We start from the raw sequence: 16,425 nt of genomic DNA, 5'->3' as shown, positions 1-16,425 counted from the left end.
ACATGAATATTAACTGCATTGCCATTGCCAAAGATGCTGCAAACGAATTCTTGAACGCTACGCACTGTCCAAACAAGTATATGTATTTTTTAATAACAAGATATACTCGTATGTGCCAGCAATTGTGCTCAAAAGAACTGATATCAATGCTTCCATGTTTTTGTCTATTTAATAAGTGAAGAAAGTATCACACGATCCTTAGAACTATATCAGCTCGAAGCCAGCAAAGCAGTGCATGCCACTGATATGAAAAATATAAAGGCCATAAATGAACAAGTTGAGGACAAATATGTTAATTAACCTTTGTCATTCAACAACCTTGTTTACATTTTTGTACATATGCAACGGCTAGTGAAAAATCTCAATGACACTGTCATTTATTCCAATGTATTACGCGCGAACAGCTGTCACCGGTCGTGTATCGCTATATAAAGCCATTCTGCAAAATATACGAGGGCGAGTCAAATGAAAGTGAGCCAATGCAAATATATGACAAATGGGGTACTTCATTTAAATGTAGTCTCCATCAGCATTTAGACATTTACCCATTGACTAACGAGTCAGGTGATTCCCGCCTCATAAAACTTCTTAGGTTGCTGCTTCAACAAATCTGCAACTGATTCTTTCACGTCATCGTCCGACACGAATCTGTTTGCCTTAAGCTGTTTTTTCATTTGCCCCAAAATGTGGAAGTCGCAAGACGACAGGTCTTAGCTGTATGGTGGATGTTGCAGCGTTTCCCACTTGAACTTTGCCAGTTTTGTATTAACCACATCAGCGACGTGAGGACGGGCATTGTGAAAAATTTGAAAATAAATTATGGGGTTTTACGTGTCAAAACCACTTTCTGATTGTGAGGCACGCCGTAGTGGAGCACCCCGGAAATTTAGACCACCTGGGTTCTTTAACGTGCACCTAAATCTAAGTACACGGGTGTTTTCGCATTTCGCCCCCATCGAAATGCGGCCGCCGTGGCCGGGATTCGATTCCGCGACTTCGTGCTCAGCAGCCCAACACCATAGCCAGGTCGTGGAACGACATGGCCCCATTCGTCAATTTTCCACGTCGTTTGTTCTTGATTGCAACACGCAGCCAATCCGGCGTTTCACAATATCCGAAACGATTGATAGTCTCTCCGGCTTTAGAAAATTCTATCAGTAATGGCCCCTGACGATCGAAAAAAAAGTAGTAAACAACACCTTTCTGGCGGAAAAAACGGCCTTTACTTTCTTTGGAGGCGGTGAATTCGAATGTTTACACTGTAAGCTTTGCCGTCGTGTTTCAGACTCCTAGTAGTGGCACCATGTTTCGTCCCCTATCATAATTGCAGACAAGAAGTCGTCACCCTCATTGTGATACTGGATCAGATGAGTCAAGGCAGCGCAAAACCTTCTTCTGGCGGTGGTTCGAAATCTTGGGCATCCATTGCCCACACAAGAGCCGATGACCGAGATGTTCATGAATTATGGTGTGAAACGAACCACGATTAATGTTCACATGCTCTGCCAGTTCATCTATGTTTATCCTCCGTTCTTGTCTCATCAGCTCATCAACTTTTGCACTTGTATTGGGGGTAATTGCACAATGGCTTTGGCCCGGTCTTGGATTGTCTTTGCAACTTTCACGTCCTTTTTCAGCCGTTTGCTCGAATGCTTCACAGTGGCCAATGAAGTGCAATGTTCAACGTACACGGCAGCCATACGGCGAATAATTTCTATTTGGGAAACACCTTCAGCTGTCAAAACATTCACAGCACCCCACTGCTCAACTTCTGAAGTGTCCATTACGTCACGCAACCATGTTCAATCCAGTGTATACAGCGGAGCTTCGCTTCACCTGTACGCTTTCCTTGAATTTACCTTGCAGCCTCCTTAGCAAATAGTAAGGACGAACGCTCTCATAGATGTTCACCTGCAGTACAGCAGTGGCTAAGCGTCTACTTGGCATTTGCTCGCTAACGTCCTCACGTACCATGCTAGAGAGAGGTAGTAAATTATTATGCAGTGAGCAATTAGACCTTTATTGCGTTCCGCATCATCTGTGCACCACCAGTGCTAATGCTGTGGTGCTATTCCCTAAATGTAAATCAAACCTGTTTTAAGGCTCGGCACCGTGTCTGTATTCCTATCAGCGTGAAAACAAATAGCCAATCTCAATAATTACGGCAAAACATTCCTATTGCTTTTACCTCAGCTTGAGATAAGGCTTACCCGCTGTAGTTGCTTACTGGCTATGGTGTTGGGCTGCTAAGCACGAGGTCGCGGGATTGAATCCCAGCCATGGCGGCCACATTTCGGTGGGGGCGAAATGTGAAAACACCCATCTACTTAGATTTAGGTGCACGTTAAAGAACCCCAGGTGGTCCTAATTTCCAGTGTCCCCCACCACCGGTTGCCTCATAATCGGAAAGTGGTTTTGGCACGTAAAATCCTATAATTTAATTTTTTTTTTTAATTTTGACACGAGACTTGGTGATGACGGATTTTACCACTTGTTTCTTGCTGATATGGCAGAGCCAGTAATAAGCATGAATTTGAACCTAAGGGGCTGGTCAGCACTGTATGGGTGCTGCCATCTTGCTATAGGTGATCACGGTTAGGGTGGCTTTTATGGTTATCGGTGGTAACTGCCACAGTAGTTCTCAGTATACAACGTGCATGTACAAAGTCCACAATGTGTCACGTATTGCTGTATCATCATGTGGCAAGAAAAAATAAAACTCTCTCGTGCAGCCAATAATCAGCCAGTTACGGCCGGAACTATCTACCGCTGCACAAGAATATTGCCTGTGTACGCCTTGTACCTTCGGCAGTGCTGCAATTTACTTGTGAGATGGAGTATATATTTGTCTAGAGAGCAGACCTGGGCTCACGTCGCGCTTAGATGCACACAATCTGGACTGCACCATCTGCGCATGTGAGATACGTGGGCACAAGCGTTTGTGCACCGGCAAGTGTATGTGTAGTTTGGCCTTCAATCAGTTCATTGCCAACTGCAGTGAATCCTTTAAATGGAAAAACAAGGCACCAAACAGCAGGAAGCTTGGTAGAGAATGTCAAAGCAGCTAGGCCTAATGACTGCACAAGATAACTATGGCTGGCACATCGGCACGTGAGAGCGCTGGTTCGAGGCTGCAAGATAATCAAAATCGCAACAGTGAGGGCTTGAATTAGTGCTGTTTCGGACCTGCAGTCATGCCAAAATGTCTGAAAAATCGGACAGCGAAGGGTTTCTGTGTCGGAAATTTCAGACTTCCTTAAGGCACGTTCACACCGAAGGCGGAGCGGACAAGCGGACAAGCGGATCCGGCAAAGCGGCCGCGGATTTTCCGCTTTGCGGAAAATACGCGGCCGCTTGGCCGGATCGCACCCTGACCGATTTTTTCCGCGCGGACAAGTTGGCCGCTTTGGCCGCAGCCAATCAGAGCCCGACACTGAGGAAGCGCTGGTGAACGAATGTAAACGAATGTGTTTCTCTGGGCTTTTCGCTTATGTTTTGGAAAGCGTAAAAACGGCAAGTTGGGCCAGTTGGTTGGGATTCATAGTAAGGTTTGCTACAGTGCAACACAAGACAAGGACAAAAGAAGCTATAAAACAACGACACGGCGCCATGTCGTCGCTTTATACTTTTTTTTTTGTCATTGTCTTGTGTTGTCGCTTTTCAATATTTGTAACAGCGCTACACAAGGGGCGAGTAAAATGCCAACGATCTCGTCTTCTTCGTCTGAGCTCATCATTTTGCAGAAGTAGATAGCGGACGGGAGCGCGCCAACCCACGACGAAAAAAATATCGAAAGTGCGCGTACAAACCCAAAGTGCCGCGAGATGGCGGCATGTCCCTGACATCGCTAAAGAAATTGCGAGATGCACCGCCTTCCGTGCGATGCGGGACGCCAGGCAAGCTTGTCCAGTCTGAACAGGCGTACGCGCTCACCGCCTCGCCGCGTTGAAAATCCGCTTGGCCGCTTAGACGCTCCGCTTTCGGTGTGAATGTTCCTTTAGAGTCGCGCTGCCCTGGAGACGCCCGAATTATCAGGCATATCCGAAAAATTGGTCGTTGATTGTAGGTATTATTGTGATATTGCGATGTACTATGTGTTGTCTTACTTTTTGTCAGTGATCACTTTCACTAAGTTATTATCACTTCTGTTTCTGTGCGAGGTGTGCTTACTGTATAAGATGAAGTCAGCCATGTTACATAATGAGCACTATAGCTAATGAGACATGCTCTATCTAGGTAATCAGATTGCATGCACCTGATACCAGCTTGCTGACTTTTGTTTCAGAGCTGTGGTTGTTTTGGAAATATGCTGCAGTGCATGTTGTGCAGCTTCATTTTGTGTACTCTGTGCAGTTACCGACTGTCCTGTAAAGTGGAGCCAGCTAGCAGTCCCAAGAGAAGCCCTTTGAGGCAAGTAATCTGCTACTCGGTCATTTCAAAGCCACAATAGTATTAGCCTTTCAAAAAAAAGTAAGTGATGCATCCTGTATATTAAGGAATTTGTGCACCTTGTCGCACCATAAATTCAAGCCATTTTTCGCAGTGCAGCTTCCCTGCTTTTTTTGTATTAGTCAGCAGAATCGGCAGTCAGCAAAAGGCAACAAAAGTGTTCAGTGAGGAAAGCTAGGAGGACATAGTGCAAGAAGTCAAGACTTGCAACCTAAGAATGCCTCATCAGGTTTTTCAGTTAAGGTATGTTCACTATACAAGATTGTGTTCGTAAAGCTATTCACATCCTTGATCTTGAAGACTAGAAATTGTCATTCATTAGCGAGCCAGAATTATCTGTGCAGCCCCTGTGGAAGTAACCACGGTGTGCTTGGGAAGTGGCAAATAGACTTAGTGTCATGCGTCTGCTACAGTTGAATATTTTTAGTGTTCTTCTTGTGTGCTGCAATATTAAGATATGAGAGGCATACATAAAGTAAGTTCCAAAAGCTTGCATACTTAGATATAGGTGCACCTTATAGGGATAAGGGGCGAAATGCGAAAACACCCGTGTGCTTAGATTTAGGTGCACGTTAAAGAACCCCAGGTGGTCAAAATTTCCGGAGTCCTCCACTACGGCGTGCCTCATAATCAGAAAGTGGTTTTGGCACGTAAAACCCCAAATATTATTATATTATTAGGGATAAGGGGGTGCCAACAGCGCACACCGCACCACTGCTTATCAACCGTGGTCTGGTACAAGCTCGAGGAAACAATAGACGACAACCACATGTACACTCGGAAAGCATTTATTACGATTGCAACTAACACTTTGAGCAGGCCAGCCCGTTATAGTTTACATCACTGAGGGTTCCCTCAAAAAGAATAATACGCTAGGTAAAGAGGGGTTTCCAACATACCAGCTGGGGATTCGGGCAACCATGGCGATTGCCACAGCAAAAAAAAAGTGATTAACAGGAGCAACGGCAAAGCCTTCCGCAGTCGCCACTTGCTGGTGACCAAAGAGACTCGGGTGATGTCAGAGGAATCTCACGTGACATGCCTGGTGGCGCTGTTAAAGCTTATGATTTCCATGCAAAACCCACAATAGAAAGGTTTCCCCTCTCCAAACCTGCTTAGCACGCGTGCGCCCCATGCGACATGTGCCACGCACGTGTGCGGTGGTCATGGGATACGAGGATTTCGCAAACGTTAAAGAACCCTCGTTAATTATTCTGGAGCTCCCCCACTATGGCTTGCCTCATAATCAGGTCATGGATTGGGCATGTAAAATCCCAAAATTTTTCTTTTTTGGAGGGGGGGCACCAGATTAACACAACACTGGCATACAAAACTTAGTGCTGTGCAAGAAAAAAATTCCTTAATTAAAATAGAGCATGATTCAAGTCCTAAAAGAACCTATGCATTGCTCTCTGTCCCAATATAAACATTTTTCTATTCTCAGATTAGAATCGCATGTAAATTAGTCAGATCTAACATTGCAGATGCCCTTGTATATAGAGTAGAACCTTGTTGATACGATCCTGTTTCGTACGATTTCCCAGCACCAACATTTGCGATTGAGAACAGAAAAAAATGATGCAATATAGTTACATTTATTTTTCACTGGTTAACACATTCCCAGAAAACTTTATCTTTTGGCCCAACGTTCAGTACATCGCCAAACTGCTATCATATGATACGTTTTCTGGCTGCTAGACCCCATGTGAACAAGAAAAGGCACGAGGCATGCACAATCGAGAGCAGTAGACACCCAGCACGGTAGCTTCGCTGCAGTATTTGCCTGCCCATATCATGTGAAAATGCAGGCATTCGCTCAGTTTCCTCTTCCAGTACCATCAAATCTCCTCGCGGGTCATTGCACATCACATGCACAGCTATCACCGCCAACCCTCTTGCGATAAGTATCATCACCTGTCTGTTTCACAGTATGTGTGGTGTAGTGCCATTGGAAGCTTACTGCATGCTTTTAATAGGCGGTAACCCATTCCCTGCTGCAGGCAGCACATAGCAAGCATGTTCCGCTCTGGTGGCATCAAGCCACTCGGGGCCCCACCTGCTCGACGAGCATCAGAATCTCGTGCCACAGCGATTCTCACAAAGTGGGCACATCAAAACTTCCCACCAAAATGACCCGCCCAAAGAAGCTGCTGACCCAGGCTGAATTCGAGGAGCACAAGCCTAAAAAATGACAATGCGCACCTCAGGCTGCTCTGGCCCCACCAGCTCGATGGTGGCGGCATCTTATGCTGTAACAATTTGCACAACGCTTCACATTGCATAGATGTCAACTACGTTGAGCCTGCCGAATTTTTTTGTGACTTCGGGTCATACATTTTCCCAGTTGGTATGTTTCTTCTTGCATGTTCTTTTTTTTTTTTTCTAGAACGTATGAACGAGGTTCTACTGTACATAGACCATAATGAGAATCACCACAAGGTTTCTTAATATGACACACAAACAAGAATTGTAATGCGACTCTGCTTCACATCACCTAGAATGAAAGGCAGCGATGGGTTGTGTTAGGATGTGGCTCAGGCATTCTCCTGTTCTTTAAGCCTGTTGTCAACATTTGTGACATCATATTGCCTTCTAATGTGGTTCATATAAAACCTACAATCTCTGATAGCTCTCGTGCCTCATGGCATTGGCGATGTGGAAGCTTCTTACTGCTGTCGCATGTTGGTCTGTCTCCTCCTTCGTGACTTGGTATGTAATGTGGATATACAAAATCGTATGATTGCCCTTTGAGCGGTTAAGGTTGTTAGGTGTGTTGTGTATGTGCCTGGATTCCAGCAAAAGTTGTTTTCAGCGTGTGTTTTAAGTACGAGAGTTTTGTCAAAACCACTTCTGTGGCCTGTGTCTTCTGAGTGCTTCTGAGCAATGGTACTGTGTTCTGTCATGAAGTTTCAGCCATTATTTTTATAAGCAGTAGCTTCTTTCACCACAAATGTCTACCTTCAAGTACATAAATTGTTTACTCAAATCAAAGCTTTCTTTTGCCTTTCTCCTTGAGGTTTGGCATGTCTGCTTGGTCGGTTTCTCACTGTGTAAAGGGGGCCGATCCCGAAGACAGTGCAAAAAAAAATGCAAACTGGGGTGATACTGGAAATGGTGTACTGTATTTACCCAAATTTAATGCGCACCTTTTTTTCCTGAGGAAATGGGTCTGGAAATTGTCTGCGAATTAAAATTGGATATGAAACCAAAATTTCATTTGTGGCGTTGGCAACAACCTACCATCAGTGGTTGCGTGATCGCCATAACAAGACGGTGGCAGTACATATTAAATGTAGTTGTCGGTTCATTTTTCGCTAGACTGCAATCTGGAGTGGTATTTGCAGTCAATCACTTCTGGAGAGACTGCTATCACTTTCGTGAGATTTCTCACAACCTGGCACTGAATGTATCGGCATATATGGCCGCCAATGTTTCTAGAGCTATGTCAAGCTCTCCATCTGCACACAGTGCCATGAAGACTGTCGGCCGCATACTTTGACAAGTACGATGCAGAGTCGCGTAAACTCTCGTGAGAGTGATAGAAGTAGCTCTAAATGTGATTGTGGGAGGGTACGGCCCCTGTGTGCTTGGCATCTGTGTTTAATGAAGAGCAAATTGTGACAACAGGCCGCTTTTGTTATGAAAGCGACTTTTTAAAAAAATTGCCTTCTGTAAAGGTAAATTCTGCACATCTTATTTTTTCTGTTCACAAATGTGGGGGGCATACTATATTTTCTTATAAATCTGAGGCATGTTACATTCAGGTGCGCTTTCATTTTGGTACTTTAAACCCACAAAAATAGGGTGCAAGTTAGATTCTGGGGCGCATTAGAATCAGGGGCACGTTAGAGTCAGGGAAATATGTTATGAAAACTGGGTCAATCCTTGAGACTGTAATCTATGGTCACATGGATCACATGGGTTATATTAGAAGGGTGCAGGTGGGAGAGCGTGGGTAAGCCTGGGCATATAAAAACCTGCAGTGCTATAGTTGTCAGTGCTTTGCCGTTGAGTGAAACTGCAACAATTATGTTGCTAGATTCTTTCATTCAAGCTTTTTGTTTTGGAGGTGTACATGACTGGGCAATTCACGCATGAAATATTGTAGACAATGTCCTAGGCTTTCCGTCTTGCTAGATGGTCATGGGACTAAGCAGTTTAGGTGTTCATGAGTGTGTCACTAACTCTGAGACCTTCCTTTCTTAAGATATGGGCAATGACGGTGCTGGCACCATTTATGTAAAGAAGGCAGGAGGGTTCCTGCAGACTCATTGCAGTTGAATTTTTCTGACATTTTCGGTTTTCTTTTCAATATTGCCTGGTTTACCGGGTGAACTCTTCCTTCTGTAGCTATTACTGGTTTTCTCAGAAAATGCCATGTTTTTCTTTTCGTCGGCGTACAAGGGGCACTGAGTTATTGCTTCAGAATAACTTTATGGGCTGCATTGCAGGTTTATGAACAATGCCCTGTGGCCTCCACATCACCAACTCCACCCTCCTCTTCCCCCTCTTGTCGTCTGTAACGAGAAAAAAAAGCGCAAGAGCAACAACAAAAACACCCTAACTGCCGATGCCCCCACTTCTTTTATCACCTAGTTAATCAGAATTATAGCTCCTGTTTGTCGTCGCACCTGAAGGAGCATATGCAATGCAGTGAACTGCATTTTTTAGTTGCGCATCCACAGTTTCATCCTGCATCATTTTTGCATGGCGAAGCATAAACTGTATCTGAGAGACTGTGAAACGCATTAAATTTATCCTAGATGAAGGAAAGTTGTACATACTATTTTTATTCTTGTTTTCTATGTGGAAGAACAGTCATACTTTTTTTTGTTACATTCGTATCTTTCATTTCCAGTACAGCTGCATTTAAACGATAGCAGCCAGAACTAGCCAAGGTTGCAATCACTTTACACAAATAAAATCTCAAGGGAAACTTCTGAGAGTTTTGTGAGCATTGTGCTTTGCTTGAGTGATGCATAATTCAGGGATGGAAGTTTTGTGCCACTTGCACCATCTTGTGCCAAAACACTGATTTCGAATGAAATTGAATTTAGCAGGATGTGTGTGTTCAGCGGCAACCCCACAGCCGTAGTTATGCGTGCCTAGCATTTAGCCCTGGAAACCAAGCCTAAGTAATCTGTTTCAGCGTCGGCGTCTTTGGATTGTTTGATAGCGAATTGTAACATGGCCGCACGGAAATGAAAATCGTATTGTGCTATACATTGCATTACGAATGTTTTATAAAAGTCTTATGTGGTTGCATACTATGTGGGCCAGCTGGTTTGAACTGGCACTCTTTTTTATAGGGCAAACAGGGAAGGAAAGCCATGCTCTCATCTGTATGAATGCAACTGAACAGTTTTGTTACACATTTTACTGCGCATTTTTGTTGGTAAATCTGCGTCGATTAAGGAGCGACATTCCAAATTTCATGCACGCCACAACCGGCTGCCAGGATGCTGTACGCTGACAAATTACCCACTTGCTCAGTTCATGAAACTTCTTGGCCGCAAATATCTGATAGCAACCGAATCGTATTTAGACTCCAGCTACACTATTTCCCACACGACCACACCACACGAAATCAGGTTTTTGCCGCCACAGAACGCACACTAAGGATGTGAAGTTTCGGTTTTAGTCAACTCTAGTGCCCAAATGGTGGCCATTAAAGTTCAGCGAAAATGTGAAATTGCATTCACAGCAACGTGATTTGATCATGTCGAGTTCAAACATTTTGATACTTTATCGTTTGGCATCCAAAATATTGGTTGCCATTTTTTGTTGGCTTTATGGGGTCTGTGGTGGAACCGTGAAGAAGACAGTAATTGAGATTGTGCAAAGTATTGGTCAACAACGCAGATCAGAAAGTCAATGAACATTTTTAACGCTTCATTATTTTCAAAAATATCGCTTCTTTTTTTCTCTAGGCAAGCGATGTGAAATACTGGCAAACATACAATGACCAGGGAACTTCACTCTTTTTCTTCAGTATGCTATAATTCCAACTGAATGTCACCAAGAATTAAACCTTGACACCGGGCACTGCGAACGGCATTCACTGTATGTTGATGGGGGTTGTTCATGGTTGTCACTGTTAATATTGCTTGTTCATTGCCCATGAATACATTTACCTAATTAGCTAACTTCGTAAACCTACCTAATTGACGAGACATCAATGAAAAAGTTGTAGAGGACGTTGAGCAATAACGAATAATGGCATTTAACCCCACAAAGCCAACGTATCATTTTTTATAGGCTGAAGTTGACGGTTAAATGCTCTGATTGAAGTGCCGGAAACCCAATGTAGAGCCCATACTGGTGTTCTTTATATGCTAAAGGGAGTTTTCAGTTGTGGATAGTTCACAAAAATATTTACGATACGAACTAGTTTTTAATTATTTCAGTTTTCTTCACACAAATATACTCTATATGACCAGAAATAAATGTCATTATTTTAATTTTCTTTGATGTGAAATTGTGTTTTGCTTTGTGGGCTTAAATCTACCTAGGATTCATGCGAACTCTTTTTCTAAGGACAACGAAAGCCTGCAATATATATTTTTAGTGGCATGAGCATCGAATGACACTCTTGTTTTTTGGGCAGAACTTCCAGTTCACTTCCTGAGACGACTGGGGATGAAATTAAAAACAAATCAGAAAAGAAAAATACAAAAAATGGGGAAAATATTGTACAGCACAAAATTCATGGGCTTCATTATAGATATATCAGAACATAAGTTTAGTTACAAGTTTAATACTGAAATGTCTTGAATAATTAGATTAGGAAATACTGATTACCGCACACCAAAGCACAGAATTGTAAACTTTAGAGACTCGCCACGTGAGCACGACTTTGGCAAAATTTCTGAGAACCCGCAAGTTGTAAGCGGAAGTAACGGCTTCACACACAGGAAGGTGGCATGATGTTTAACCAGCTAATTAATGGAAATCAGTTGCCTGGCATAGACGTCTGCCTAGCAGAGCAGATGTAACGTCACTCCCTCCTCTGTTGCTTCTCTCCCGACGTGCACTTGATCGCTTGCTCGCTCGCTTGCTCACAACAGCTGCGTGTGCACGCTCGTTACATGCTCCGGTGTCGGCACCGAAGAGGGCATGTATGGTGCGCTTAGTGCACCACTCACTAGGGGGCTGTGCCCTGCCAGGTGACGCGCGCTGTGCTTCCTCCTCGCCCTCTTTCGGTCCTCACCCACATATCATGCCAGGGGGAAAGACCTTCGCCCACTTAACCTTACAAACACCAACACCTAGGTGAGAGTGCCACTAAGAGACACCTAAGTCAGAGGGTCGCCTACCGTTTTTAAAGTATACTATGAATGTGACAATGCTTTGGCATGCCAAAGGTAGCGTCAATCTTACCGAAAACCTCATTAAATACGGGCACTGTGACCGAGCAGCCACGCTGTTGATTTGTCAGCAGCTTTTCGCCCACATATTCAGTTCCTATCCAACTCAGTCACTCAATCTTCTGACAGTTCAGAAATCGAAACCGATACAAGACTGGTTGACACATGTGTAAGGGTACTAGACGATGACATTTACGTCTAAGACTGCTGATACTATTAGTGTGGGGATGTGTTGTCATATGAAATTCTTTTTTAGTTTCACGGGTTTCTTTTTTGCCCGGAAGAAAGGACCACACAAGACCTATAGGTTACTTTATATCCTCTTATCGGTCATTTCTCGACGTCCTCCATAACCTTTGCATTGGCATCATTATTGAATAAATAAGTTTATAAATGTTAGCTATTTAAACTTATTTGCTGCTTGTGCACAACAACAAAAAATTGCATCTAGCATCCTATCAACGTACAGTGGGTGCTCTTTGCATAAAGCCCACGGTTATATTTTTATTAGCCACATTTAGTTGGGTACATCTGGTGGGTAACCTGTGATTTCTGAGAAACCCTTATGGGTTTCTTTTCTACATTCATGGCTACAGTTGGATGGATGAGAATTTTTGCCTACCATGAACCTTCCTCCACCTTGCGGGCTTCCACAGAACTGATTTTCCGTAACTTAATAGTGTTGTGCGAAGTCAAATGAGGAGCATGATATGAATTTTACTCATGTTGAGCTTTACAAAGCTACTCCAAAGCGCGTATCTACTGCTGCAAAATATACAATTCATGCTCCAAACCTGCTTTAATGTGTCACATTTGCTGCCTCCAGAGCTGCTACAAAACTCGCTCGGCTGCTTCCATCCCTGACAATGGCAAGAAAAGATTTGAATGAAAATTCAAAAACTGGCTGAGGCTTACTTTAATCCCGTAAAAGCAACGAAAGTTAAATAAGCAAAAAATTAGAGTTGTTTGTAGCAAACTGTACTAAATAAGTGTACCAACTACAATTGCTGCACTACTGTGTTGCTTCAAAGCACTGATAAACTCTTAATTTATGCTCTTTTGTGGCTTAGTCTGAAAAATGTTAATGCTGAAAGCTACAGATGAGCTTCCAAATGAGATTTCTCAGTGATCAAAGCTCTGCGGTCATTTCTCCACTGCAGTTCTTCAGGCAATGCCGTTGATGGGGACACAGCATCGCTTACCAGCACTAGCAGCCAGCCCCAGAGTGGTGGCTCTCAAGAAAGCTTACGTCGAAATGGGGTGAGCTGTTTAGTTTTGTATACATTTAATTATCTTCTTGCATACCTTTGAAGCTAAGGTAGCCTAGAAAGGTACATGTGCTCAAGTATTTTATCAGAACAACTCTTACACCAAGTGAGAGCTGGCCCAACTTGCATTTTATATGAAGCTCAAGAATACTTCCTTTCATTTTTTATGTCATATTTAGCAACTTGCGGCTTATTTCATCCTTTATTGCTGTCAGTCGTACATGTGCCCACTTTTGTTATAACAATGCAAAATGTTACTTTGTTTGTGTGTGTGCATGTATACATTTGCGTGTTAAAGTGCCTTGAACCGTTGCTCATGTTTTGTGTATTTTTGTCCATCATGAAAGGTTTCAGAGCTAGGACAGTCATCTACCTTTAAAATCAAGACTAAGTTGGGCCAGTTGGTTAGGATTCATTGTAAGGTTCGTAACAGTGCAACACAAGACAGGGACAAAAGGAAGGTAAAAATGACAACACGGCACTGACTCTCGACTGATGTTTTACTGAAAAAACGTCTAACATATCTATAGGTGCCAGTTTAAAAACTTTGATATGCATGAGACAGAGATGCATCAAGGCAGCTGTGACGAACTTATGCATATTCAAGAGTGACAAAAGTAACGAAATTTCTTGTCGTGAAAAGCGATAGGCAGTTCACTGATACACGCCTTGTCCCTAATCTTAATATTGTAAGCCTCAGAAATTTCTCTTGTCAATTGGCTTGCATGTTTATAAATTACCTTAGTTATTTCAAAATGGGGTGGTAACCACACGACTTTGCAATGCTTCCCAAGTCGAACATTCACACCGTGCTTCAGTTGTCCTGCGTACCCCAACACAAGATAATGGAATGGCATACACAACCTGCTTAACACAAATGATGTGCCCATTCACGTGGTTGACAGTGCTCTTTCCCTTTACCTGCTTATCCTTCAGCTTATTGTCAACTATTGGGCGTGACCTAACTTATGTTTCGCAGAAAAACAAACATCAATGCCGTACCTTCAACCGACATTCTTAAGCCCATGCGCCAACTTGTGTACATACGGTACTACTGTGTTTTTTTCCCTTTAATTTAGTTTTACCACCTGTGTCATTTACGCTCTTGATGCTTCGAACCATACTTTGACACACAGATGAAATAATCACTTCAGGGTAACCAGCATCCAGTGAACAACTGACCTGATCGGAAAAGGCAGCCTTGGACATATGAAAGCACAACTTCTTTAGCACAGCACCTTAGAATGACTGGATTTATAGCTCAAAATGGGCTTAACAGACCTGGGATCATATTTTCTGCTGACACGATTTTTGCCAAAGTGTAATCTCGGGTCTAGAAACTGCAGTTGATAATCTTCAGCAACTTCGAATGTAAAATCAAAGCTCATGCCGTGCTGCCTGAATACCGTCATGATTTCATCGACATAGTGGAAAACATTACTGGAAAGCTTAGCAAGGTGACCCTCTAGTTGCCTATCAATATAACCTAGAAAAGTGTCATTTATGATAGGAGCCACACATAACCCAATGCACACCCCTGATATTTGTACATAAGGACCCCCTCGGCTTTAAAATAACTGCAGTGGACCCAGCAGCGCCCATGGCAAAGCACTGGAAATCTGCAGAGCATGATGAGTGCATGCCCACCACCTACACCACCTCATGATCCAGACTTAAAGGTCATCAGAGTCAGCCTGGATTCTACACTGGCAGCAGGTCAGGGCAGTCCAACTGGCATGAACCAAGGCACCACACTTTACAAGAGCATATTGGTATGTCATAATGTCTTTTATTAGGATTGCAAATTGAGCAGGTTCCATAATTCAGCAGTGCCACTTTACAACAGGGACGAGCTTCAAAGACTTAACTTGTCCTGTGTTCTATTTGCTTGTCCCTGTTGTAGCTGGTGCTGTTGCAGTAGGCTTATACATTTGCCCGTAGAAAGCATCACCATATGCATAGCTGCCATCTCGACAGTACGTGTTATTGATGTGCAGCTCAGCAATGGGGACCATACACCAACAGTGGTGCGTAATGCCCTGGAGAAGCATGGCCTAGAGGGCGACCCTGACGAGTATGAGCTGGCCCAGCAGCTTCCAGATTCTGGTAAGGGGCCCTAGTGCTTTGCATGCTGGGCACTTGCATATATGGTATCTCGTTCACTCCGTTACAAAAAATTTGCCTCTCAGTCATCTCTTCCTGCATCAAAGCCACATGCTAGCCCACTTACTGCAGGCTGCCTTTGTGGGCTTGCAGTAGGATTTGGCAACCTGTAGCAATGCAGTGCTGGCTCTGCTAAGAACTGATCTTCATACCTTTCCAAGGTCAGCTTAGTGTGGCAATCCCACACTACAATCTAAAAAAAAAAATGTTGCAAACAGAAACAAGGAAAAAAAGACAATTGACTGAACAGGCAATAAACTCATAACTCGGGAAGTTTATTGAGAAACAATGTTTTATACACATGGAAGTCACATCGAATGCTCAGATGTATGGTTTAAAAACCTTGGAATTAAACATGTTTACAAAATGTACTTGAACCACCATTGTAGGAAGCAAGATAAACCACAACCACCACTTAATGCATGTACAGTGGAATCTTGATAATACGAATCTCATGGGGTCACAAAAAATATTCGTATTAGCCGAAATTCGTATCATCCAAACAATTAAATCTAGCTAAATTAAAGAGTGAGAGGTGAATTCACTCAGGCACACGTACGTAAAAAGCATTTATTTCTTGAAGGAAAAGTCTCCGAAGTCCTTCTGCTTCTTTTTCTTTGTCAGGTCAATTAGCAGACTTTGTTCAAATCCATAAAAACGCGTGCACGCGTCGTCGCTGATTTCATCCGTGGCGTGATGAAATAGCACGCCTCAGAACTTCGAGCGCATGCAGCGTTTTACCGCCGGTGGTAGTCCTTCGCTGTTGCCCACGTCAAAGACAAGAACACGGCTAGAAGCACAGCATCCACTCTGTCGAATGGCACGCGGAGAAGGAGGAAAAGGAGGAAAAGCAACAAAAGTGCCACCGCTTCAAACTCTTCGCGCCCAGTCGCGGCTTCCGCGCTGTCCGGTGCCACGTCCGCGCCTCCGCACCAAAAGAGAGAGGGAGAAATCGCGTAACTGTGCGCTGTTCTCTTTCACTGCCATCGGTGGGGCTCGCGGTCGCATCCGTCCATGCGCTGGAATGGTGCCAACTGTGGCCTCTTCTCCGTGCAGCGGTGCAACCTCCTCCCCTCTTTAGCAACCGGCGCGCCAGTCGGGGGCGCAGCTGCGCATAGCAACTGTGACGTCACACAGTAGCGGTAGAACGAGCGCACGGGCGTCGGCGGTGGCAGCTG

At 43.8% G+C, this 16,425-nt stretch overlaps 1 protein-coding gene across 1 annotated transcript in view; it reads left to right on the top strand.

Annotated features, from left to right (window-relative positions):
• Positions 1-16,425, top strand: part of Rgl (Ral guanine nucleotide dissociation stimulator-like) — a 144,812-nt gene that overhangs the window by 101,951 nt on the left and 26,436 nt on the right. Inside the window, exons 10-13 of the mRNA XM_065451159.2 lie at positions 4,354-4,410; positions 12,977-13,076; positions 14,668-14,856; positions 15,082-15,190. Of these exons, the coding sequence (XP_065307231.1) occupies positions 4,354-4,410; positions 12,977-13,076; positions 14,668-14,856; positions 15,082-15,190 (455 nt within the window). The remainder of the gene's footprint in view (positions 1-4,353; positions 4,411-12,976; positions 13,077-14,667; positions 14,857-15,081; positions 15,191-16,425) is intronic.

This window comes from Dermacentor albipictus, chromosome 1 (genome assembly GCF_038994185.2).
Source record: "Dermacentor albipictus isolate Rhodes 1998 colony chromosome 1, USDA_Dalb.pri_finalv2, whole genome shotgun sequence".
NCBI lineage: Eukaryota > Metazoa > Arthropoda > Arachnida > Ixodida > Ixodidae > Dermacentor > Dermacentor albipictus.
The sequence above is the reverse complement of the archived record's forward strand: the minus strand, read 5'-3'. Positions and strand labels throughout refer to the sequence as shown.